At 50.7% G+C, this 25,611-nt stretch overlaps 2 protein-coding genes across 9 annotated transcripts; one reads left to right on the forward strand and one right to left on the reverse strand.

The window, feature by feature from the left end:
- Window positions 1–1,166: 1,166 nt before the first annotated feature.
- On the reverse strand, window positions 1,167–15,968 carry Znf668 (zinc finger protein 668). Of its 4 annotated transcripts, none has more exons than XM_050165851.1 (3): window positions 15,835–15,968; window positions 7,413–8,081; window positions 1,167–6,707 (listed from the first exon to the last, which is right to left on the reverse strand). In XM_050165851.1, exons 2-3 carry the CDS (start codon window positions 8,057–8,059, stop codon window positions 5,495–5,497), a joined length of 1,860 nt encoding a protein of 619 aa, XP_050021808.1. In that variant the 5' UTR covers window positions 8,060–8,081; window positions 15,835–15,968; the 3' UTR covers window positions 1,167–5,494. The 4 variants fall into 4 exon arrangements, with proteins under 4 accessions (XP_050021808.1, XP_050021807.1, XP_050021805.1 ...); XM_050165850.1 differs by having other exon boundaries at window positions 15,654–15,839; XM_050165848.1 differs by lacking the exon at window positions 15,835–15,968 and adding an exon at window positions 15,016–15,127.
- Window positions 15,451–25,584, forward strand: Znf646 (zinc finger protein 646). 5 transcript variants are annotated; one of them, XM_050165836.1, is made up of 3 exons: window positions 15,451–15,656; window positions 18,332–23,680; window positions 25,036–25,584. In XM_050165836.1, the coding sequence occupies exons 2-3, from the start codon at window positions 18,415–18,417 to the stop codon at window positions 25,140–25,142; spliced, it is 5,373 nt and encodes a 1,790-aa protein (XP_050021793.1). In that variant the 5' UTR covers window positions 15,451–15,656; window positions 18,332–18,414; the 3' UTR covers window positions 25,143–25,584. The 5 variants fall into 5 exon arrangements, with proteins under 5 accessions (XP_050021793.1, XP_050021791.1, XP_050021789.1 ...); XM_050165834.1 differs by lacking the exon at window positions 15,451–15,656 and adding an exon at window positions 15,830–15,967; XM_050165832.1 differs by lacking the exon at window positions 15,451–15,656 and adding an exon at window positions 16,100–17,086.
- Window positions 25,585–25,611: the final 27 nt, after the last annotated feature.

Here is a 25,611-nt window from a genome sequence, read left to right on the forward strand (position 1 = left end):
TGATCAACTGATTCACTACAACTACCAAAGCCTAAACTATCTTTTTGAATTTCTTTTTTTTTTTTTTGGCTCCCCGTCGGGGAATCGAACCCCGGTCTCCCGCGTGACCTTTTTGAATTTCTTGACAGCAAAATCTGACAATCTGATCCAAAAGTCCAAATGGACATAAGTGTGATGACATACGTCTATAATTTCCAGCACTTGGAGGCTGAGGCAGGAGGGGGATGGAGGGTTCGAAGCCAGCAAGGGTTACATAGTGAATTTGGGAACCACCATGCAGCTCTCAAACACAGTCCTCAAAAAAACTACAAAGTAAAATGAGAAATGGAACTGTAAGACCAGAAAAAAAAAAAAAAAAAAAACAACAAAAACAAACTCTTGAGGTAAAATAAGTTGGGAGAAAAAAAAAAAGTAACAAAGTTGGAAGTCTCATAGGCCCTGATTTGAAGTTCCTATAAAATTGTACTAATCAGGGGCTGGAGAATGACTCAGTGACTAGGAGCACTTATCGCAGAGGTCTAGGGTTCAGTTCCCAGCATCTACATGGTCATTGGCAACCATCCGTAGCAACAGTTCTGGGGGACCCAACACCTTCTGAGTGCACAGACGTACACGCAGTCAAAATACTTAGAAATAAGCCGGGCGGTGGTGGCGCACGCCTTTAATCCCAGCACTCGGGAGGCAGAGGCAGGCGGATCTCTGTGAGTTCGAGGCCAGCCTGGTCTACCAAGAGCTAGTTCCAGGACAGGAACCAAAAGCTACGGAGAAACCCTGTCTCGAAAAATCAAAAAAAAAAAAAAAAGGGGGGGGGGCTGGAGAGATGGCTCAGTGGTTAAGAGCATTGCCTGCTCTTCCAAAGGTCCTGAGTTCAATTCCCAGCAACCACATGGTGGCTCACAACCATCTGTAAAGAGGTCTGGCGCCCTCTTCTGGCCTTCAGGCATACAGACATACAGACAGAATATTGTATACTAATAAATAAATAAATATTAAAAAAAGAAAACCCATTTAAAAAAAAAGAAAGAAATCTTTTAAAAATCCTACAATAATTAAAATAGTGTGGTTTGGCATAATGGCAGACATGAAGGTGTGGCCTAGATGGAGCATTTGCCTGGCATGAGCCAGGCCTTGGGCTTGATCCCCAGCTACAAACCAAACGAAACCCCTCATATTTACAGGTATTTTATTTATTTTTTTAAGAAAGCCAAGACAATTCAATAGACAAAGAATGGTCTTTTTAACAGATGCTTTTGAAGCTGAAAATCCATAGGCAAAAAATGAAGTTGAACCACCTGCTTTAAACCATTTACAGAAATGAACTCAAAACAAGCCAAGTATCTTAAGTCTAAGGGTTTCTAGCTATAAAAACATACATAGCTTGTAAAAATACATTTACGGCAGCTGGAGGAATGGCTCCGCTGTTAAGAACTTGCTGCCACATCGGGTGGCTCACAATTGCTTGTAATTCCAGCTCCAGGGGACCCGACACCCTCTATGAACACCTGCACTGACATGCATATAACCCACATATAAACATGATTAAAAATTAAAAACAGAAAGTTTGTAAGTAAATTATGAACTTTCTGACTGTTTTAATTGTGTGTCTCTGTGTGTGTTTGTGTGCATTTGTGTCAAGAGGGCACGGCAGGTCAAGAGGGGGACTTTCTGTAGTGAATTCTCTGCTTCGACAATGTAGGTTCCAGTGATCAAACTCAGGTCAGCAGCCTTGGTGGCTTTACGAGATGAGCCATCTCAGCGTCCACTAGGACTAGTGTTAAAGACCCATGCCCTCCCCTCCCCCCAGAGAACTTATTTTTATTATACCAAAGTCCTTATTAAGAGCTAAGTAAATGCTCTACCACGGAACTACACTCTCAACTCTAAAGACCCCCCCCCATTTTAGACTCTGTGTGTGTGTGTGTGTGCATGTACCACGTTCCTTGTGGGAGGTCAGAGGACATCTAAGAACCAGTTCTCCCCTTCCACATGCGGTTCTTGGCTATAGAACTTGGGTTGTCAAACTTGGTGGCAAATACATTTTATTGGTTGGGCCATCTTCATGAACCCAGAAGATTTCCCTCTAAACACTACTTTCTGCTCTCTTTGCCATTAAGACTGTCTCCTGGGGCTCACTACCTGGTTTACCATTCCTGAACTATGGCTGCTGGCTGTAATGTCCCCCATGACTAGCACGTGAGCTTGCAGGTGAGCTTCCCAACACTGCCAATGTGGTGGTTCTCAGCTCTTACAAGAGCACAGAATTCCAGTCTGATGGGACACGGCTGTAGTCTCCGCCCTTAGGACGCTGAGGCAAGAGAATCACCTCAAGTTCAAGGCTAGTCTGGGCTAACAGGGAGATGAGAGAGGAGGGGGCTGTATAGCAAGATTCTGTCTCAAAGAGGAGGAAAAGAAAAGGAAGAGCTAAGGAAGGGAGTTCTGGCTCACTTAGGGCTACAGCTACAATGGAAAGGGGGCGCTATAATGTATGACCTAGAATCTTCTTCAGCAGCCTGCTAGGTGGGCAGAGTGGCTCAGCAGGTAAAGGAGCTTGCTGCCATCCCTAGGTCCCAAATGGTGGAACACTGACTCCCAAGCTGTCCTCTGACTCCATGTGTGCACCATGGTACACGGGCCCACACACACATGTGCACACACACAAGATAAGTATAAATGTAATTTTTTTTGGTGGGGGGGGTTAGAGACAGTGTTCCTCTGTGTAGCCCTGGTTGTCCTGGAACTCATTCTGTAGACCAGGCTGGCCTCGAACTCAGACATCATGCCAGCCTGTTTCCCAAGTGCTAGGATTAAAAGTGTATGCCACCACTGCCTGTCTAACTATAAAGTTTTTTAAAAGATGCATTCCATGAGAATCTGAGGACGTATGTAACCTGACCCTAAGGAGAGCATGCTAATGACTTCTGTCCTTCTATGCTCTAAAATTCTGTCTGCAAATTTTAGCCTCACCCTGGTTTTTTCTTTTTTTGGGTTTTGTTTTTTGAGACAGGGTTTCTCTGCGTAACAGGCTTTTTGTTTTAAATTATTGTTTTGATTTGAAACACAGTCTCATTTCACTTGAGACCCCTCCGAATCTGCCATGTAGCCACGGCTGGCCTTCAAATCCTGATCACCTGCTCCCACCTTCCCTGTGCTGGGATTACAGGCATATGGGCGACACCTGAACAACCCATGTCCTGGGTATCTTCCCTGTGTGTGTGTTCATGCATGCAAGTATGCTCACGTGATGATGGAGATGAAATCCGTGGCCTCATCCAGACATTTTTCAGGGAAGCTATGGACTACTCTATCTCTTCCCCAGTGATATGAACATCACATCTGTCATTAAAAAACTCACAGAAACTGTCAGTCATCCCAGCACTTCAGATGCTGAGTGAAAACACTCAAGGGCCACCCTGGGCTACACAGCAAGACTGTCAAAAAAAAAAAAAAACAAAACAAACCAAACCAACCAACCAAACAAAAAGACCAAAGGAATGAATGATAAATGTGTTGGGCTTGGTGGTACAAGTCTGTCCCAGCTGCTCAGCAGGCGGAAGTCTAGTCAACTTTGTCTCAAAATAAAGACGACAGAGGGCTGGACATCAGCACTGCAGTGAGTTCACAGACACACTCAGGCTGCTTCCGGATCTTCTCACTCTACTGGCTGACTTTTATTTTTGTACCAATCACATATTTTCTATTCTAATACTTTGGTTTTTAGCATCAAACTATCACCTCTGTTTTTTTTTTTTTGTTTGTTTGTTTGTTTTAAATTATCATGGGCTGGAGGTGTAGCTCAGTGGTAGAGCGAGTGCTAATCATGTTCCACATGAGCTTTGGATTTTCAGACTGGGGACTGAAAAGTCCTTTGGGCTCTTTCTGTACACCATAATGGCACAGCTAATGTGCTGCTGGATGCTTCCAAAACCATCAATAATGCCAAACAGGCAAACATCAGGCTGGTAGCAAGCCACATGCCCAAGTTATCTTCATTTTCTAGCTGTAGTGACATATGACCATACTGAAAACACTGATGGTCACAGCCCTGGGAAGATTGCTGTGAACTTCACAGGCCGGTCAGAGTCTGGACAGCAAAGAGCCCCAGGTTTGATACAAATCTCACTAATCTGGGGAGATGACAAACTAATCTGCTCCCAAGTTTGGTTTCACTGCGCTGACAACCAGCTAGCACCACACAGGTTAGGGAAACCCTTAGGTTTTGTTTCCCCTACAAACAAAAGACAGTCAGGTGTGATGGCATACGCTTGGGAAGCTAAGGCAGAGTACCAGTTTCAGGGCATCTTGGGCTGCACTGTGAATTTAATGCTAGCCATAGCTGCATAGGCAGTGAATTTAAAGATTAAACTGGGAAAGTCAACTTCTTCCTCCTAATGCTGTGGATAGAACCCAGGACCTCACACATAGAAGGCAAGTGCTCCTCCACCAAGATAAAACCCTGTGTCCTACAACTCCTGATGGACACCAAGATTGCCTTGAACTCACAGCGATCCCCTTACCTATCAGCTCCTGGCTATCCTGAAACACACTATGCAGACCAGGCTGGTCTCAGAGACCCGCCTGACTCTGCCTCCTGAGTGCTGGGATTAAAGATGCGCACCACCATGCCCAGCCAGCACTTTTAAAACGAGGTTTATTCCTTTGTAGTTCATGGGTTTTGATGTGAAGAGGGATCTTTTTCTCCTCCAACCATGTCTCCTAATGTGCTACTGTGACAAACAGAAAAGATCATCTTTTTTTAGCTGTCTCACACCCAGGGAAGAATTTTTTTAAAGGTAGCTGGAGAGACATGCTGGGTACTTTTTTACTGTGAGCCTTAGCCTTTAGCAGTGGAGCCATTCCTCCAGCCAATTGCTTAAGCCCGGCTTACTATCTTAAGCAGATAGAAGCACTCAGTAAAGGTTTCATTATATCCTGAGTGTAGGCTAAGCAAAGCTACACAGGTTTTTCATTGCAGGACTTCAATACACCTTTTAATCAGCAAGAATTCTCAAGAGGCATAGACACACTCCTGTCCTGATTGACCACTGAAAGCTCTTTCACAAGAAACCCAAAATATACTTTGGCAAACAATGAATTAATTGCAAGACCCTTCTAGGAACCATTTGTGGTGGTAAACACCTGGAATCCTCGTATTTGGGAGGCTGAGGCAGGGGAATTGGTTGAGTTCAAGGGGAGCCTGGGCTATACAGTGAATTCTGGATCAGGCTAAGTCGTGAGAGCCTGTCACAAAAGAAACCACCACCAAGACCCTTATAATTTCTATTAATCCGGAACCTCCACTGAAGTTTAACTCAGCCAGAATACAGAAGACGGCTTGCTGTCAAAGCCAATGCTTTAATGAGTGTCTCTCACAAGCGCTGCCGGCCTCCACTGTCCCCTGCTCTTAGTGGACTGAGAGCTGAGCCAGTTGCTCAGTGGCAGGGATGTGAAAACTGGGAACGGGCATCTGGGAGTGTGGCAGAGAGAGCTACCAGCTTCAAGCTGACCCTTCTTCTGGCATTCCTAGCAAAGCCACAAGAGGCTCCAGGGGTATGGGGGTTCCAATGGGCGCAGGGTGAGTGCGTTCATGTTTGCGCAGGTCACTGGCACTCAAGAAAGCTTTAGGACACTGGGGACAAGAGTAGGGGCGTACAGAACTGTGGGTGCGGCTATGTTTGCGAAGCCCAGCCCTGTCTGAGAAGCTCTTACCACACTGGGTGCAGGGAAAGGGCCGGAGCTCCGGGTGTGTGCGCTCGTGCCTGCGTAGCAACGTCAGTGTGGAGAAAGTTTCTTTACACTCGCGACACACAAACTGTGGAGGCTTCTCATCGGGTTCCTCACCCCCCACCTCCCCTGCATCTCCTAGGGTACCAGGAGCTTCCCCGACGCCAGCATCCTGGCACTCCACGTGCTCCACAGTCATGCCCACCACTTGCCACTGTGTGGCTACTACACCCCCAGACTCTGCAGGTAGCCCTAGCAGCCCGGCTGGAGGGTCCCCTAGCCCTGCGCCTGCCACGGGGGCGGCTGAGCCCTCACCCACGACACCTACAGGCAGCGCCAGTCCCAGTACCAGCTCCTGCTGGGGGGCAGCTCCTGTAGCCTCATTGCTTCTATGGGTACGTTCATGCTTCCTGAGGCTGGATAACACCACAAAGGATTTCCCGCAGGCATTGCAGTGGAAAGGACGCTCGCCGGAGTGCATGCGGCTGTGCTTGGTAAGGCTAGCTCGCTCAGCAAAGGCTCGCCCACACTCCTCACAGCGGAATGGCCGCTGTCCTGAGTGCACCAATGCATGCCGCTTGAGGTCCCAGGAAGCCACGAAAGTCTTGTCGCACTGCAGGCACTTGAAGGGGCGGTCGCCAGTGTGCACTCGCCGATGCATGGCCAGGTCAGCAGGCTGCCGGAAGTCCTTGCCGCACTTCTCACAGCGGTAAGGCTTCACGCCCTCATGCGCCCGCTGGTGGCGGCGGAAACTCGAGGGATCAGAGAACATGCGGCCACAGCGAGGGCATAGGAAGGGCTTCTCGCCAGAATGCGTGCGCTCATGGCTTTGGTAGGAGCTGAGCTGCGTGAAGCCTTTACCACAAGCCGGACAGCGATAGGGTTTCTGGGCCGCATGGATACGCTGGTGGCATGTGAGGGAAGAGGATCGGGAGAAACTTTTCCCGCACTCAGAGCAGAGGAAGGGGCGCTCACCCGTGTGGGACCTGTGGAGCAACGGAGGCCCTGGTTAGATGGCAACAGACTCACGTGGGACAGCCATAGCCTGTTTGGGCTGCAATTCCCTAAGAGCCGCAGGGTTGCACCCTAGAGTAAGACATTTAGCCGGGCACTGGTGGCACACGCCTCTAATCTCAGCACTTGGGAGGCAGGCAGATCTCAGTGAGTTCTTGACCAGCCTGGTCTATAAAAAGCTGGTTCCAGTGCCGGGTGGTGGTGGTGCATGCCTTTAATCCCAGCACTCTCTGTGAGTTCGAGGCCAGCCTGGGCTACAAAAGCTAGACAGGCTCCAAAGCTACAGAGAAACTCTGTCTCAAAAAACAACAAAACAAAACAAAAACCCCCAAAACAAAGTTAGTTCTAGGCCAGCCCAGGCAACTAAAGAATTCTGTTTTCAAAACCAAAACCAAACAAAACATCTAAAGAGCCATTTTTCCTAGGACCTACCCACATATGTCCCTTCCCTGTGAGTGACAGATACCCCTTTCCGGCTGTACTGGAACCGAGGCCAGTAAGACCCCACCCGCTCTCAGGGTTCCATCTTCAGGAACTTTGCTCTGCCACCCAGCCTGACCTGTCCAACCAGGTCTCCCATTTTTAGGTAAGTATCCACCTGCCCCTTTTCCCATTGGCATAATCTATTAAGATGCTAGTTCCCACTTAAGCTTTCCAGCCGTATCCAGGGGTCTCACCGCTCATGGTTACGTAAGTCCTTGAGCTCAGCGTAGGCCTTGCCGCAGCGCTCGCAGCTGTAGGGTCGCAGGCCTGCATGGGTGCGCCGATGCTTGCGGAACACTGAAGGGTCAGCGAAGCTCTTGCCGCAGTCGGTACAGGCATAGGGCCGCTCACCTGTGTGCCCACGCTGGTGGATCTTGAGTTTAGAGAGTGTACCATAAGCCTTGGGGCAGTGCGCACATCGGAAGGGCAGCTCACCGGCATGGGAGGCCAGGTGCACACGCAGGCACACTGGCTGCATGAAGCGGCGGCCACACTCTGGGCACGGGAAGGGCTTCTCACCAGTGTGGCTGCGCCCATGGCTTCGTAGCTCAGGAGCTGTTTTGTAGGTCTTGGGACACAGTGGGCAGGCATAGGGCCGGGGTTTGGCTACTGAACCAGACACCTTGTCTCCACTGGCTTCCTCGGCCTTGGGCTCTGCATCCACCTTTGGCTGGACCTCATTCACCTCCTCTGTGCAGTCTGTGGGTGTATGTGTAGCAGCATGGCGCGCTGCCCTGGGAGCATTCGGAAATGTCTTTGTACAGAACAGGCACTTAAAACGGCGTCCAGAGCGCTTGTAGCAGGGGCCTGGGGACTTGGCCTCTGTAGCCTCCTCTTCCATGACTTTGGTGAGTGGGCCTTCTCTGCAAGAGAAGCAAAATTAGACCAAAGCCACCCTGCTGTACTCTTTAAGGCTTCCCACTTTACTAAAGTTCTCTCAATATCTAAGGCAACCATATCTTTAAGGAAAAAAATTATTTTTATTTCACATGTATGAAGGTTTACTGACACCATGTCCTGAGGACCCGGTGCTCAGGAAGGCTGTTCCATCCCCTGGAACTGGAGTTACATTTGTTTGCGAGCTACCTTGTGGGTGCTGGGAATCAAACCTGAAAGGCATGCAAGAACAGCAAGTGCTCTTGACCACTGAGTCATCTCTCCAGTCTCACAGGTCACCGGATCATACCAGGACTTCCAAACCTGGGGCTCCTCAGCCCAAACCACAGGACTTCTACATCCTTTATGCTAATGGTCCCCAGGTTTGATACTATGTTCAAGTCTCCCTGGTGATCCCCAGTAAATAAGAGGCCAGAACCACAAAGAGCCAGCTATATTCTACCCCTTACCCTCTCCATTGTCCAACCCCCTGGTATCCCACAATGCCTAGGTCCCATTACTCTCACAATCGTCCTTTCTCAGTTCCAACCAAGACTTTAAGGTCTCCAAGTGCTCAGGAAGAAGGACTTGGGTCCAGAGAGAGGAGTCGATGTTTGGAGGTAATGGGTCTCAGATGTGCGTTACCCTCCCCCTGGTTGGTCAGCTCCTGGAGAAGCAAGCATTCAAAGAATTTTGACCATGCTTGGCTTTCAGGGACTCCACCCCAGTCAGGAATTTTGGTCCATCCTCTGATCTGGAATCCCTTTTAGTCCCTACTCCAAAACTCTAGAAATGGGAGCTCACTCTCAAGGCAGCCTGACCTACTGTTGGCAGTCACAGCTGATGTGTCTGAGCTAGCGAGGCCTCCTGGGATACTAGCTCTTGCTGAGTCCCTACTTTCTGGCCAAGAGCCCAGACAACATCCACACAGCTGCTCCCAGGATCATAGTTGGGAAAAAATAGGATTAACAGCTGCACTGGTCTTAACACCCACTCATCCTCCCAGAGGGATGAATGGAAGAGGATTAGGGCAGATCCTCTTAAGGGGAGCTTAGATGTGGTGCTGGGCAGGGCAGAGTGGGCAAGGAGAACCAGGTGTGCCCAGAGGGTGGCAGGCCAGGCCTCTATGTCCAGCCTTGTGTATAGACCCATGTCCTCATCCAGGAGGATGGAGCTGAACTAAGTCTGTGGTGGGGGAGATGGATGGGTTCAGGGCCTATTCCAGAAAAGGCCTACAGAAGCAGTTTAGCTGGTTGGCTGAGGGAGCCCTGAGTGAGATGCTCCTTAGGATCAGCCAGCCCTATACCAGGAAGCATTTTTTTTGGGGGGAGGGGAGTTTTGAGACTCAAACCCAGAGCCTGGTGCAGGCAAGACAAGTGCGCCACTATTGAGTCACATCTTGGCCTCCTAAATTTCTCCTAAAGGGAAAATCAAAACAAGAACCAGGCTGAGGGTGCAGGAGACTTTGCTAGTCTTGATCCCAAGAACTGCTTAAAAAAAAAAAAAAAGACAGCTCACATCTATTAAGTACCTGCCAAAATCACAGCATCCTAACCTTTTTTATATAGCAGTTCATTGTTACATCAACACCACAAGAAAGCAGGTCCATAGTAACCGCGCTTCAGTGGAACTAAGTAGACTCTGAAGGTCCAGCTTCAACTCTAGCTGCCACCACTTCCTGGCTGATGTGACTTTTGTACAACTGACCTCAGAACCTCAGTTTTCTCACCTGAAAAATGGAGGTAAAAATAGGACTAGCTCATGGGGTCCATGAGGACTGATCCGAACCTGATCTGATCAGTCTTCCCTAAATCTGAGTCGTCTCAGAGCCAGCCAGCTGGGTGTGGCACTTACATAATTCTCACACTGCCTCAAACAGGAACCACTGACCCCATTTTATAGATGAGGATGAGTTGAGTTCTAAGAGTAGAGAGCCCTGTTGAGTCATACGGTTAGAAACTTAACACAGCTGAGACCTGGCTCTGGGCATTTAGAATGTCTGAGCCCTAGCTCAGACGTCTGGGCCTGCCCCAGGGTCCAGGAGCCTGGGCTTGTGTGGCACCCATCCCTCCTTCCATTTTGCTAACACTTCCCTGAGATTAGAGCCCGGAGCCAACAATGTCTCACTCAGACTCATGAGCTCCTATCCTGGCCCTGCCAGCTCTGTGCTTCAGTCTTTCTGCGGGAGGGGTAGATCCGTCCCAAGGCACTTACAGAGAGTGGAGGATCCGTCCCAAGGCACTTAGGAGAAATGGTAAGGAAGCGTTTAATGGGTCCCAGCAGGCACCTAGCTCAGTGAAGAATGGAGAGCAGATCATGCCTCATCTCACCCACTACTTCCAAGAGTAGCTTTCCCCAGTGAGGTCTGACAAAGCCCTGCAGCAAAATCCTCATCTACAATTCCAATACTTGTGAGGACAATGCAGGAAGATTGTTAGTTCAAGGCCAGCCTGAGCTATGGTAGCAAGATCCTGACTTAACAAAAACAAGGGGCTGGAAAGATGGCTCTGTTGTTAGGGATCTTGCTGTTCTGAGGGGATCTTGCTGTTCTGACGGGACCTTGCTGAGTCCAGTTCCTAGTTTCGCATTCAGAGGCTCACAACCACCAGCTCCAAGGAATCTGATACTCTCTTTTGGCCTCCTTGGATACCTGCAGCCATGTCCAAAGGCACAAATAGGTATGTGCATGGGCACGCACACACACAAAATCCTTTTAAAAATATCAAACAAAGCCGGGCGGTGGTGGTGCATGCCTTTAATCCCAGCACTCGGGAGGCAGAGGCAGGCGGATCTCTGTGAGTTTGAGGCCAGCCTGGGCTACAAGAGCTAGTTCCAGGACAGGAACCAAAAGCTACGGAGAAACCCTGTCTCGAAAAATCAAAAAAAAAAAAAAAAAAATCAAACAAAAGCCAGGTGGTGGTGGTGCATGCCTTTAATCCCAGCACTCAGTTGAAAAAGGCGGGTAGATCTGAGTTTGAAAGTCTAGTCTAGTGAGTTCTAGGGCAGCCAGAGCTACAGAGATACCCTGTCTCAAAAACTGTAAACGAAAAGAACCATCAACTAAGGAAGGTGATGTAGAGTGCTACAATCTGTATTTTCAGTTGTTTGTTTATTACGTATACAGTCTTCTGCCTGCAGGACAGAAGGGGGCACCAGATCTCAATACAGATGGTTGAGAGCCACCTTGTGGTTGCTGGGAATTGAATTTAGGACCTCTGGAAGAACACCCTGTGCTCTTAATCTCTGAGCCATCTCTCTAGCCCCTACAATCTGTACTTTTATTCTCTGATATTAAAAAAAAATCACAGGCAGGAGAGATTGCTAAATGGTTAAGGACACTCCCTGGTCTTCTAGAGCAGTGGTTCTCAACCCATGGGCCTGCCTCTTTAGGGGCAGAACAACCCTTTTATAGGGGTCGCCTAAGACCACTGGAAAACACAGATATTCACATTACAATTCATAACAATTATAGTTATGAGGTAGCAATGAAATTAATTCTATGGCCGGGGTCACCACAGCATGAGGAATTGTATTAGAGGGTCACAGCATTAGGAAGGCTGAGAGTCACTGCTATAGAGGCTATGAATTCGGTTCCCAACACCAATGTTAGGCAGCTCCAGTGGGCCTGACATTTTCCTGTCCTCTGTCTGTACATACAAATACACCCAGATTTAGAGTCTTTTTTTTTTTTTTTAATTCTTCAAGACAGGGTTTCTTTATAGCCCTGGCTGTCCTTGAACTCAGAAATCCACCTGCCCTAGCCTCCTGAGTACTGGGAGTAAAGGTACGCACCACCACACTCAGCTGTGTGTGTGTGCAGAGGACAGCTGAGAGTCGGTTGCCGTCTTTCCCTTTGTTGACTGTGGTCCTGTGTACTGTTTCTGTTGCTCCACTGTCCTCCAGACAGCTGGCCAGCCTCCTGACCATTCTGTCCACATTTCATCTCCTCACAGCCATGCCACCAAGTCCAGCTTTTTGCATGGATTTGGGGGGACTTGAACTCAGATTGTCAGGCTTGTATGGCTAGAGTTTTAATAACCCACCAAACCATCTCTGGAGCCCTGCAATCTGTACTTTAAACCAACTCTGTGGACCATTAAGAATCAAACATGTGAGCCAGGATACTTGCCTGACACACCCGAGGCACTGGGTTCTATCCTCAGTATAAAAAAAAAAAAGAAAAAAGAAAAAGAAAAATAGACAGGCAGACACACACACACACACACACACACACACACACACACACACACACATTCCTAGGTCTCCAAGTGCTTCCAGGAGGGAAACATTTTTACTACAACTGTTTTAAATCCTCACAATGCAAAAAGTGCACAGAGCTAAGATGTCCAGAGTCAAAGCTGAACCCTCCCTGCCCTCAAGCGCTAGCCTCTTGAGGGCACTCTTTATTCAACTGCAATCCTTTAACAAAATCCCGACGCTTCCCAGGAAAAGACCAGTATCTTTCTATGATCAGCAAATCCCGATCCACCTCACTCCTGCTGGCCTCTGTTCAGTTCCCTGCTTCCCTCACAGGCGCCACCCACACCTCCTGCTTCATTTTCAGCTTCAATTTCTTCCCACCCCAGGCTGCTTACACGAGCAGTTCTCCTGGTCAGAGCCATGATTTCTCATCGTCTCCTGCGTGTCTGTATGTATTAGCCTCCAGACTCTTCCTTTATTAAGGCTTTCTTTCTTCTTTTTTTAAATTTTATTTACTCTCTCTATGTATGTACACTCAAGGGTGTATGTGTAGTAGTCAAAGGACATCTTGCAGGAGTCAAGCCTCTCCTTTTACGATATGGGTCTAGGAGGCTGAACTTGGGTCTCAAGCTCAGCCATCCACCCCCCCCCCCCCAAGAAGGCTTTCCTGGACACTGGAGAAAAGGCACAGCGTTATGAGGAATTACTCTTCTTCCAGAGGATCCAGGTTTGATTCCCATCACCCACGTGGTAGCTCACAATCACCTATAACTCCAGTTATAGGCACCAGGCATATACTTGGTGCACACACATACATGTAAGCTAACACTCATACACATAAAAAATAAAGGTTTTTCTTGACTACCTTTGTGTGTATGTGTGTTTCAGGGTCTTACTATGTAGCCCAGGCTGGCCCTGATTGTTCCTGCCTCAGCCTCCTCAGGGTTGGGATTGGGATTACAGGCGTGGATCGTGTACTTTGATCACCTACCTTCCTTTGTTTTTGGCAGAACTTGGAATTGAATTTAGGGTGGCATTCATGCCTGATAAGCAAGCGGTCTTCCACTGTGCCACTGAGACAAGGTTTCATGACATAGCCTTGGCTGGCCTGGAACTCACAGAGATATGCCTGCCTGTCTCCCAAGTGCTGGGATTTAAAGGTGTGCGCCACCACACCTCATAGACTCTTTTTCAAAACGATATCTTTATCCTGGCTATCATTATCATGTAACTTCTTCTTTCAAAGAACAATTTTCTCTGTGATGCCATCTGGATCAACTACCTCTCGCAGGCTTACTGCTGTGGACTGGTGTCATCAGCATTTTATACACACCGATCCAGCTACTTAAGCTCTTCTCATAATTCCTACAAGTCTGTTATAGGCTGAACATTTGTGTTCTTAAATTTTGTGTTTGGAAACAAGTTCTTTTCAGAAGTCATTAAAGTTAAATAAGGTCGTAAGGGCAGAGCTAGCAAGATGGCCCAGTAGGTAAAAAGGCGTTTTCACCAAGCCTGGCACCCTGAGTTGGATCCTCAGGACCCACAAGATGGGAAGAGAGAACAGACTCCAGTAAGTTGTCCTCTGACCTCCACATATGTGCTGCCAACACACATAAGCACACACAAGATAAATAAAGATTTAATTACACAAGTTCTTAAGAGACAACACAGAAATGCCAGTAACTGGTCATAGATTGAGCTAGTACTGGAAACCAGGCAATCATATACCCAAATTTCTGCCATCTGTTCCCTTAGCTATTGCTTTATTACCACTAACACATTTTATTATCCGGTTGTGCACTAGGGTCCAGGGAATGTTGTTCTATGTCCAAAGCTGTTTGGTGACTGAGAGCAAACTGCAGGAGGAATTCAAAGCCAGGTCTACAGCCTCCGTCTCTTCCATCGTAGGAGTTTGTAAGATTCAGCCACCAACTCTTCATTAACCGAAATTCCCCATCTTTACAAGGTCATCCAGCCCCAGGATCACCCCAGTACCCCAATTTGTTCCCTGTTGTGATGGAACACAGTGTCACTAATCGCCTGTGAGGGGAATGACATTTTGCTGTCTCTCAAGCTAATGAAGACTCAGTGCCCAATGCGAGTGCAGCCCATTCCCCCATCTCTCCAAGACAGCAAACAGGCTACCAGACCTTGGGCCTTTTGATGAGTTGAAGGAACTGTGCTGGGGTGAACTCAATGTTTCATTGTATCCTAGGCCTTTTGAGTTAGCTCAAAAATGATCCCATTTATGCCGGGCGATGGTGGCGCACGCCTTTAATCCCAGCACTCGGGAGGCAGAGGCAGGCGGATCTCTGTGAGTTCGAGACCAGCCTGGTCTACAGAGCTAGTGCCAGGACAGGCTCCAAAGCCACAGAGAAACCCTGTCTCGAAAAACCAAAACCAAAACAAAACAAAAAAAATCCCATTTTCCCAGCCAGTTTCTGGGGCAGTGTTCCCTCCGGTCAGCAACCTACGTTCCATCCACAATTGACAAACTTTACCACCTCCATAAGCAATTCCCTTTGCCCTGGAGCCCTCTTTCTTTTTTCCCACGGAAAGATTCTTGCATGCTTCCAATGCTCCATTCCCCAGTACTCCGTGCCCTCGAGAACATTTAACGAGCAGTAAAGATGAGGGATGCGTAGCTCTCTGGACCTCAATTTTTTTCAATCGAATGGGGCCCCTGAAGCAAACGGGAGTTTGCAGGGAGGTAGGGCCTACCAGACTCTCTGAGGAGGGACAAGAGCTGCAGAAACCCAGCGCTCCTCGCTCTCTGCAACCGTGTTTGTGCGGGTGTCCACGCCAGACAGGCAGTCCCCGCGGAGCGGGGCTGGATGCTGACTCATTTGGGACTAAACCCTAGGATAACGTGGCCTCGGCGAGCGTAGCAAAACAGAATGAATGAAGAAGGAAGGAATGAACAAATGAATGGACAGAGGAGCGAGAGCAGGACAAAGGCCTGCAAAATGGCGTTCTTTAGGACCGCGGGAGGGGCGGACGAGACCTCGGACGGGGAGGGGGGCGCGCAGACGCGGAGGACTTGACTAGGAGGCCCTCGCCACACAGACAAAAGCCCGTAACATGGCGGACTCTAGGACCCCCGGGCCCGCGCGGTGCAAGCCCGGCAGTCGCGTCCGCCGAGCCTAGACATCCCCAGCGCTGACCGGCGGGCACCGGGCGGGTTCTAGGACCTGCTGGGCCCGCAGCCCGCCCGAGACCGCTCACCGCTCGCCCCGCCCGCGATGCTCGCGCCTGGTCAACTCCGTCCGCTCGGCATCGGCGGGGAGACTGAAGGCAGCTCAAACCGCGCTGGTGGCCGCTGCCTGAGGCCCTTGCGACTTCCCGCAGACGCGTCCTACCTGGTGCGACTTCCACAGGCTCCGCAGCATCGGCAGCGGTGCCCAGCACCGGCAGAGCCCGGGACACTCGAGGAGGGGCCGGCGCTAGGACCCAGCGGGAGGGAGGCTAGGGGCGGGGCCGGCGGCCAGACAGCGGAAGTGGAAAGGCGCCTTCCTTGCTCAGGAGGAAGGAAAAACTTACGGGAGCCACCCCGAGCCTCCAGTAGCAGAGAAGTATCTCGCGAAGGGTCTCTGGGTGCTAAGGGGATGGGACGCCAGACCGATTGACGGTGTACACCCGCCAGGTCGCCGGAAATGTCTCCAAGAGCTAGGAGGTGGGGAGAGACAGAGCGGGCACTGAGGTTTCGTAGTGCCTGAGTCCGTTTAGATTCCACATTTTCTCCAACAGCGAGTAGTGAACTTAGGATCCCCCCACGCCTGTCTCGGGAAGAGTCTTTTATGGAACCTCGTGAAAAGTGTCACCCAAGTACCGTAGCCAGGGCTGCAGGATATTTTTTACTGCTGTGCTTACTGAGTAAGCGCTGGAAAGATTTTAGCAGCTTTGGACGGAAGAGTTTCTTAACTCCATCAGAACGCCGCGCTGACCTGCGTGGGCGGAGCCAGAGTTGCGCCCACAGTCGAGCGTGGTAGCTCCCGCCGCCTGTAATTCCAGCGTTCCCGGAGTTGAGACAGGAGGATTGCGGCGAGTTCGACGCCAGCCTGGGCCGCATAGTTAGGACGAGTCTCAAAACCAACAAAAACCAAACATAGAGTTGGGCCCACCCGGAACCTAGCGCCGGAAGCTTGTCCGTTTAGGAATACGGCTCGGAGACGAGACAGGAAGTGTTCCTAGGCGGAAGTTTCAGGGGGAAGCTTTAGCACCTGGGACACTTCCTGATTCCTAGTAACAATAGGAAGTGTCCGCGGAACTGGGGTAGACTCTTGACTCGTACCAGCCGTGCTCTGTTACCCCTAGCTCCTTCTTTTCCCCGCTTCTTTCCCTCGTCCTCCACCCCCGGGAACCCTGGCTGAGAGTGCGTGTGTGTGAGCTCGAGAACCCTCGCACCAGCCACCACTTAGGGCTCGCGGCTGCAGTTAGGGTAAGGGTCCCAGTGCGCAGGCGCGCTCCCGTTCACGACCTCCAACGGACGCGCCGGCGGCGGGAACCAGAAGGCACTCCCGGTGCGAGGTAGGGATCTAGAGAGGAAATTGGCAGAAGAGACGAGTGACTCTAGAGAGTCGTGATGGTGGTTGGTTAGGGAAAGGGACTCTTATATGAAGAAGTTTTGAGAAAAGAGAATTCCGGGAACAGGCTCAGCTGGTGAGATTAGAAATAGTTGTGTTAGGGTCCCAGGAGACTGGAGTCCGCCTCGGAGAAAGAGAAGATGATGTGGCGGAAATGAGTGACAGCTACTGGGAAAGCGAGGGCTTTGGAATGAAGATTGCCTCTTGCAGTGAGTTTATGTGAGAACTGGGGAAACACAGGCATTGGATTTAGTGGCATAAATACACTTACAAGGCGGGCGTGGTAGCCCACGACTTGAATCCCCCAGTACTAGGGAAGTTAGGACTATAAATATTTATAGTGAGACCATGTCTCAGATACCTTTCTCCCCAAATAAGAGTACACTTAAGCCGGGTGGTTGTGGCGCACACCTTTAATCCCAGCACTCGGGAAGTAGAAGCAGGGGCTCTCTGTGAGTTCGAGTCCAGCCTGGTCTACAAGAGCTAGTTCCAGGATAGGCCCCAAAGCTACAGAGAAACCCTGTGTTGAAAAACCAAAACAAGAAAAAAAAAAGTACACTTAACAGCAATGCTTGGCACGTGGTACCGCGCAGCCTGAGTTGCTGTCATCTTAAGAATGTAGAGAGGAAGTAGAAGAGAAAATGAAAAATGATGATGCCAGCAAGGTAAGGCAGGCAGGAGATAGCAAAGAAAGCAGAGGATAAAATGCAATTCCAACCTGAGACAGGACGGGATTACATATGTTTAAAGGAAGCAGGTAAAACAAACGCCTAACAGTGTGATGTTGAAGAAACAGGCAGGACCTCTAACTTGTGTGAAGCCCTAGGTGGCCGCTGAAGAAAGCAGCTGCTTCCTCAGTGCTTTGAGACCATTCAGTTTGCTGAAGGGTGAAGAAAGGGTTGTACTCGTCTTGTTGCAAGGTCTGGCCAGCTGTGGTTCTCACCTATAATTGAGCTCTCAGGGGGCTCATAGGAAAATCCATGAGTGTGAAGCTATCTTGGGCTGCATAGGGAGCTCCCAAGGAACTTAAGCTCCAGAATGAGCTAGGACCTTATCTCAAAACAAACCAGCATCAAAGCCAGAAACAGTTCTGGTTTGCTGTTAAAATTCATAGATAGTTATTAGTTTTTCCAGAATTATAGAGAGCAGAGACTTAGGAGTAGGAAGAAATACATATGTATATTATATACTGTCTAAAATACAAAATCAGTTAGGTCTCAAGACTCTCATTTCCTTCCTCTGGGATAAGGAGATGCCTTACACCTCGGGGAACTTTCCTAGACATTTGTACATAGTAAAGCTGTAAACGGTGGTCCCTCTACACCCATAGAAAGCAGGGCCATGGCATGGTTGGTTGGGAATCCTCTCTGTGACTTCTAGTGAATGTGGTGCTCATATAGCGAAGAAGCAATACTGACTCAATCCTTCATTCTGCCCGCCCCCCCCCCTTCTAGGCCTTGACCCCTTCTGCAGGGAAAGATGCGGCTGCCACCTGTCTGTTCCTCCTGAGCCTCCAGGTTTTCTACCACATTGCCCCATGGAGGACATGCCCCTCTCAATCAGTTGCTCTGACTGTCAGCGCCACTTTCCCAGCCTCCCGGAACTATCACGGCATCGAGAACTGCTCCATCCATCCACCAACCAGCACAGTGAGGAAGCTGACAGTGTCCTTTCCCAGCGGAACCACGAGTCTGGGCTTTTCCCCTGTACCACCTGTGGCAAGGACTTTACTAACCCCTTGAGCCTCCAGAGCCACATGAGGACTCATGCTCCCGAGGGCCTCCAAAGGCACAGGCCCCTACATGCCAAGGAAACGACTTCACACCATCAGAGTGAGACAATGGCTGCTGAAGCCTGGGGTCAGAGGCTGGACTCTAGGGAAGCCTGGGGAAATCAGACGAAGCATGTACGAGAGGCACATGAATGTGACGCTGGAGTGGATCCCAGGACAGCTCCGGGGACCTGGGAAGATCCACCCAACAAACAAAGAGAAGGCTTAGAAATGCAACCAGATCCTAAAGGAAGTGCAGAGGACTGGGTACCCACCACCACTTCTGATGGAGCGCCACCGCTCCCCACTCCAGCCAGCAGCCTCCTCAGCAATCTGGAACAATATTTGGCTGAATCGGTAGTGAACTTCACAGGGAGCCAGGAGTCCACTGAGCCCCTTCCTGCTGAGGAGGAGCGAAAATACAAGTGCAATCAGTGTGGAAAGACCTACAAGCATGCTGGGAGCCTCACCAATCACCGCCAGAGCCACACTCTGGGCGTTTACCCTTGTGCCATCTGTTTTAAGGAGTTTTCTAACCTTATGGCTCTGAAGAACCACTCACGACTCCACGCTCAGTATCGGCCATACCACTGTCCCCACTGCCCCCGTGCCTTCCGGCTCCCTCGGGATCTGCTGGAACATCAGCAGTCCCATGAGGGGGAGAAGCTGGATCAGCCGTGGGAAGAGAGAGAGATGCCTACTACGAATGGACACGCAGATGAGAGGAGCTGGAATCAGCTACCTAAAACACAGATGCTAAACGGCTCTGGGGAGCTAGAGGATGGTAGCCAAGAGGAGTATCGACCTTTCTGTTGTAGGGACTGTGGCCGGACTTACCGCCACGCAGGTAGTCTCATCAACCATCGAAAGAGTCACCAAACAGGTATCTACCCCTGCTCAGTTTGTTCCAAGCAGCTATTCAATGCAGCTGCTCTGAAAAACCATGTTCGTGCTCATCATAGACCCCGGCAAGGAGCCGGAGAAGATGGCCAGTCATCAGTGTCCTCAACTGCCCTTATGTCGGCTGAGACTACCCAAAAAGAGGAAGAGGTCCTCACAACCAACCTGGACCATCGTCCCTATAAGTGCAATGAGTGTGGTCGGGCTTATCGCCACAGGGGGAGCCTGGTGAACCACCGCCACAGCCATCGGACAGGAGAATACCAGTGCTCACTCTGTCCACGGAAATATCCCAACCTTATGGCTCTGCGCAACCACGTGCGCGTCCATTGCAAGGCCACGCGCCGAAGTACAGACCCAGGGACTGAGGGTTCCCCTAGCCCTGTCAAGAGGGAACAACCTGACCCAATGGGAACAGAAGCAGCATTCCCCACAGATCAGGGGCGGGTATACAGACAAGAAGAAGCCACCAGTATTCCCCCAACGGCAGATAAGACAACACCACAGATGTGTAACATTTGTGGGATGTTCTTTGAAGATCTCAAGAGTCTGGAGCGTCATGGAAGGACACACAGGGCAGGGGAAGGAGAAAAGAGCAGGACAGACAACACCAGGTCACCACCTAGAACATTTGCTTGTCGAGACTGTGGAAAGAGCTACCGCCACTCGGGGAGCCTTATCAACCATAGGCAGACCCATCAGACAGGAGACTTCAGCTGTGGGACCTGTGCCAAGCATTTCCATACTATGGCTGCCATGAAGAGCCATTTACGACGTCATAGTCGGCAGTGGAATAGGAGGCGGCAGAAACAGGATAGTACTGGTGAGGAGGAGTCCAAATGCCCACCTGTGGGCACCTGGACCCAGAAGTTAGAAAATGATGAGGGCCTGGAGTCTTCCCAAGACCCTCTGGGAGAAAGTCCTTGTGGGACTGAGGGCCACCTGAAGAGGGATGGGGACTGCTTGCAGGCAGGATCCCAAGACTGCGAATATGGGCTTGGAAGGGATGAATCCTGTTTCCCGGGTGGTAAAGAGGATACTGGCACCGAGGAAGGACTAGAAAAGAAAGAAGCCTGTTTCCTTGGCCACATGGACATCCCAGGTGATGAGGAAAGCAGTGAAGTTGGCTTTTGTGACAGCCTCCCTGGGATGGATAGTGACCAGAAACAGGGCATTTGCCAGTCCGACTCCTCTCCCCCTGCTGACCGTGACACTGTCTGGAAGGCAGAAGTCACTCACATGTGTTCTGATTGTGGGGATTCTTTCCCCCAAGCTGCCGACCTGCTGAGCCATAAGTCCTGCCACCCTCCAGGCATCTACCAATGCTCTCTCTGTCCAAAGGAGTTTGATTCTCTGCCTGCCCTGCGTAGTCACTTCCAGAACCACAGACCAGGGGAGGTCGCCTCAGCACAGCCCTTCCTCTGCTGTCTGTGCGGAATGATCTTTCCTGGGAGAACTGGCTACAGGCGCCACCTGCGCCAGGTTCATGGCACTTCTGGCATACCTGAGGGCTCAGAAGAGGAGGAGGAAGGCACAGCGGAAGCAGCCTCTACCCACAGTCCTCCTCTGCAGCTCTCAGAAGCAGAGCTGCTGAATCAGCTACAGCGGGAAGTGGAGGCTCTAGATGGAGCAGGTTATGGACACATTTGTGGTTGCTGTGGTCAGACCTATGATGACCTGGGGAGCCTGGAGCGTCACCATCAAAGTCAGAGTTCCAGCAATATGACCGAGAACATTCCTAGCCACTTGGAAGGATCGGGTGATGCGGTAGAAATGGCTACAGATGATGTCTTTGAGGGCACAGTGACCTCTGTTTCAGAAGCGGGTGGGGACACTCAGTCTGAGGAGGGAGCAGGAGGCACAGTTGCAGACAGCCTTTGCATGCAGGCTGGTGAAAGCTTCCCCAAGTCCCATCCTCGCCCTTTCCAATGTAACCAGTGTGGCAAGACCTATCGCCATGGAGGCAGCCTGGTGAACCACCGTAAGATCCACCAGACAGGCAACTTCATCTGCCCTGTCTGTTCCCGCTGCTACCCCAACCTGGCTGCCTACCGGAATCATCTGCGCAACCACCCTCGCTGCAAAGGTTCAGAGCCCCAAGTGGGGCCTATCGCAGAGGCAGGAGGCAGCAACGAACCCCAGAATGTGGCAGAGGCAGGAGGCAGCAACGAACCCCAGAATGTGGCAGAGGCAGGGCAGGAACAGGCAGTCATAGGGCAGCTCCAGGAAGAACTTAAAGTGGAGCCCTTGGAGGAGCTGGCGGGAGTGAAAGAAGAAGTGTGGGAAGAGACCACGGTAAAGGAGGAGGAGCTAGAGCAGAGGCTGGAGACGGCAGAGAAAGGCTGTCAAACTGAAGTTAGCTCTGAGCGGCCCTTTAGCTGTGAAGTGTGTGGCCGAACCTACAAGCATGCTGGCAGCCTCATCAATCACCGGCAGAGCCATCAGACTGGCCACTTTGGCTGTCAGGCCTGCTCCAAGGGCTTTTCAAACCTCATGTCCCTTAAGAATCACCGGCGCATCCATGCAGACCCTCGGCGTTTCCGCTGCAGTGACTGCGGGAAAGCCTTTCGCCTGCGGAAGCAGCTGGCCAACCACCAGCGGGTTCATACTGAGCGACGGAGGGGAAGGGGCACCCAGAAGCCGACTCGTGAGGATCGGTCTTTCAGGTGTGGGCAGTGTGGCCGGAACTACCGCCATGCTGGCAGCCTTCTGAACCATCAGTGCACCCAGGAGACAGGCCAGTACAGCTGCTCCTTTTGCTTTAAGACCTATTCCAACCGCACAGCCCTGAAAGACCATCAGAGGCTGCATTCTGATAGCCGGAGGCGGCGGACACCCCGGAGGGGAGCAACTGTACGTTGTACCCTTTGTGGCTGTGGCTTTCCTGGCCAGCGATCTCTGGAGCGGCATCTTCAGGAGCATGAGGAGACCAAACTAGAGCTGACCAGTGGCCAGGGAGACCCACATGATGCTGAAGGCAGTAAGGAGAACCTTGCTGATGACTGGGGAGTGGAGGGCAGACCAGAAGGTACTCAGTCAGTACCACAGCTGGAGCTTGGAACCAAGAGGCCTGGGGAGCATAGTCAGAGTCCCAGCAGGCCAGCACAGTCAGAAGTCACAGAATCTTTATCTTGGGAAGTGGGGAAGGTAGATGGGTATCGAGGAGAAAGGGGACAAATGACTCACAATGGTGCCTGGGTTCCTCAGGATCAGTTAGCCAAGCCAGAAGGCAAGTTGGAAGATACTGGCTCCAAGAATTCTTGTCACTTCTCTGAGAGCCAGTCCAGTGATTCTACCGTAAGTTATATGGATAGCCAGGACGGTGGAGACAGCAGCTCTCGGCTCCAGTCAGAGAGCCACCCCTCTTGCAGCCAGTGTGGAAAGACCTATCAACCTGATGGCCTCTTGAACCCCAGCATTGACAAGAAAGTCTGTCACAGTTGTTTGCTCTGTTCCCCAGAGATACTGAGTCCTGTGACCACTAAGATCCACAACCACATTGCCGCCCAGACCTTTGCTTGTCGTAACTGCAGCAAAGTGTTTGCGTCCCACAGTGAGCTGGCCACACACATGCAGACTCATGCTGTTGACGATAGCCAGGTGCCAGGTCAGACAGAGGAGACCAGAGAGCCACAAGCTTGGATGGCAGCGGTGGATCCCCCTGGTCCAGGGAACACTCAGGAGGCCCCATCCGAACCTTGCAGAGACCCAGAAGAGAATGGGGAGCCAGCTAATGGAGGACAAGGAACAAACCTCACAGCAGCTGAAGACAAGGAGCGTCCCTTTTGCTGTGCCCAGTGTGGGCGCTCCTACCGCCATGCTGGTAGCCTGCTGAACCACCAGAAGGCCCATACCACTGGACTCTACCCCTGCTCCCTGTGTCCCAAACTCCTGCCCAACCTGCTGTCTCTCAAGAACCACAGCAGGACCCACACAGACCCCAAGCGCTACAGCTGCAACATCTGTGGCAAGGCTTTTCGAACAGCTGCCCGGCTGCGGGGCCATGGGCGGGTCCATGCCCCTCAGGAGGGACCATTCACCTGTTCTCACTGTCCCCGCCATTTTCGCCACCGAAATAGCTTCCTGCAGCACCAGCAGCAGCACCAGGAGGAGTGGACAATGTCTAGCTCAGGTATGTGGGGTGAATGGGTTGGATAGAGGGTTGAGGGGACCCAGAAGGAGGTGGGCACACGGTGGAGAGAAGCCATGGCCCTGAGTAGGTAAAGGAAGTAAGGACAGAATCGAGTGGATTGTGAGAAGCGGCGGAAGCCTGGACACGGACTGACAAACTGAAGTGTGAATCGTGGATCAGAAAGATGGACACTGGGGTAGGTGGGGTGGATGGGGCAGGAGCGTGGAGTGTTGTATAGCCAAAGAGTGACTGTTTTCTTTCAGTAGGCCAGGGTGTCTGGGAACTGCCACATCTGGGAACCCTGATTTAGCCAGCAATGATTCCCAGAGGGAAGGGTGAAATGGGCTGTGTTTAGGTTCTGGTCTTTCCAAGAATGGGCAAGAAGCCAGAGAATGAGAAAGGGGGGTGGGGGTGGGTTGCAGATTCCTGGGTTGTCTTGCAGGTAGATAGGAATAGCCTGCAGGATTAAAGCCAAGGTGGGTCTGCCTGTTCAGTTGGTAACGCTAACTGGCTGCTTTCCTGCTGACTGGGCCAGTTTGCTGGCTTACTGGTCACTACTCACTCTCTGTCCCTCTTTCCCTATGGCTTGTCTCTGTCTTCCAGCTCCCTTGGAATTGAGGCCTCTGTGAGTGGTGTACTGAACCCTTTTGATCTTCCTTTTAGTTAACTTTTCCCTCTCCTTCTGATACAGATCTTGTAAGAACCAACCAGACCGCCCTCTCCACCGGTACCTTCCCCAACACAGCCCTTTAACTAAGGGCTGACTCATGGATAATTGTTTCTTTGAAGACAGGCCCATCTGAGCAGTGGCAGTCATTAGTCTAGCTCTTCCCTCTATCACAGTGAATCTCTCGGGGGTGGGGAACTGGCCTCCACCCAGCCCACTGAAGGGCAAAGCTGTGGAGGCCGGGGCAGTCTGTGTACTCAGCAAGCCTTATGCTCATATTCCCCTCTGCAGAAGAAAATCCATTCCATCTATAGCCACCAAGGGTAGGTGTCCCTGAAATGTATGCCCTTGACCAGAGCTTGGCTGAGAAGGACAAAATAGTGATGGGTCCTGAGAACTGAAGAAATGGCTCTCAGGACCAAAGGCTTCTCAAATGAGCGAGGAGCCTAGTAACCAAGGCTGTAAAAATAATTACAATTATTTTTATAAGTTATAAGTTCCTGGGTGAGGGGGAGATGCTAGGCATGGTACCTAAAAAGCCTTATACACAATAGGCGAACTCTTTGACCCTGAGCTATTTATCCTGGCCTCTTGCACTTGTCTCTCTCTCAGGGCCATGTCAGGAACTGACCTGTAGGTCTGAGAGGTGGCTTAGGCCTCCCTCAGTGACCTCTTCTTCTCTTCGTAGGAGCTTCCATGGTACCAGCATCAAGCAGAGGGGATGGGGACTCATCTACAGCCTCACTTCTGAACCCCTCACCCCCGTGGCCTGCAGACCTCAACTTCTCTCTCTGAACTTCAAGTCTCCAAAGAAGAGTTCACTGAAGCTGGGGATGCAGGCACAGAGAGGCTTCATCTCCACATTCGCTCAGGATTGCTTGGGTCTCCCCATCTCCTCTTCCCTGAAGAGGAGCCTGATCTGGTTTCTCTCTCAATAAGGGGGATAAGGTAGTCTTCATGTCTGTGTCCATGAAGGACCTCCTTCCCAAGCCTTTGTCACCATGTTCTTCCACGGCCAGGCTCTGCCAGAATGCTGTGCTAGCCAGATTCTAACCCAGGAGAGGCATATTCAGAGCGTACACAGGTGGGAAAGTTGCCTGTGGAAGGGGAGCCTTTTACTATAGTTTGTAACTTATTTTCTAAAATCTATTTTGTAACAATTTATTTAAGTTTTAAAAAAGGAAAATTGCTCCCCACCCCCCCCCCAAAAAAAAACTTTTTTTTTTTCTTCACAACAGCTGCTGGTGTGGTTGTGTATGACGGG

The sequence above is a fragment of the Alexandromys fortis genome, unplaced genomic scaffold, assembly GCF_014885135.2.
Source record: "Alexandromys fortis isolate MF-2015 unplaced genomic scaffold, M_Fortis_MF-2015_v1.1 scaffold_146, whole genome shotgun sequence".
Taxonomy (NCBI): domain Eukaryota; kingdom Metazoa; phylum Chordata; class Mammalia; order Rodentia; family Cricetidae; genus Alexandromys; species Alexandromys fortis.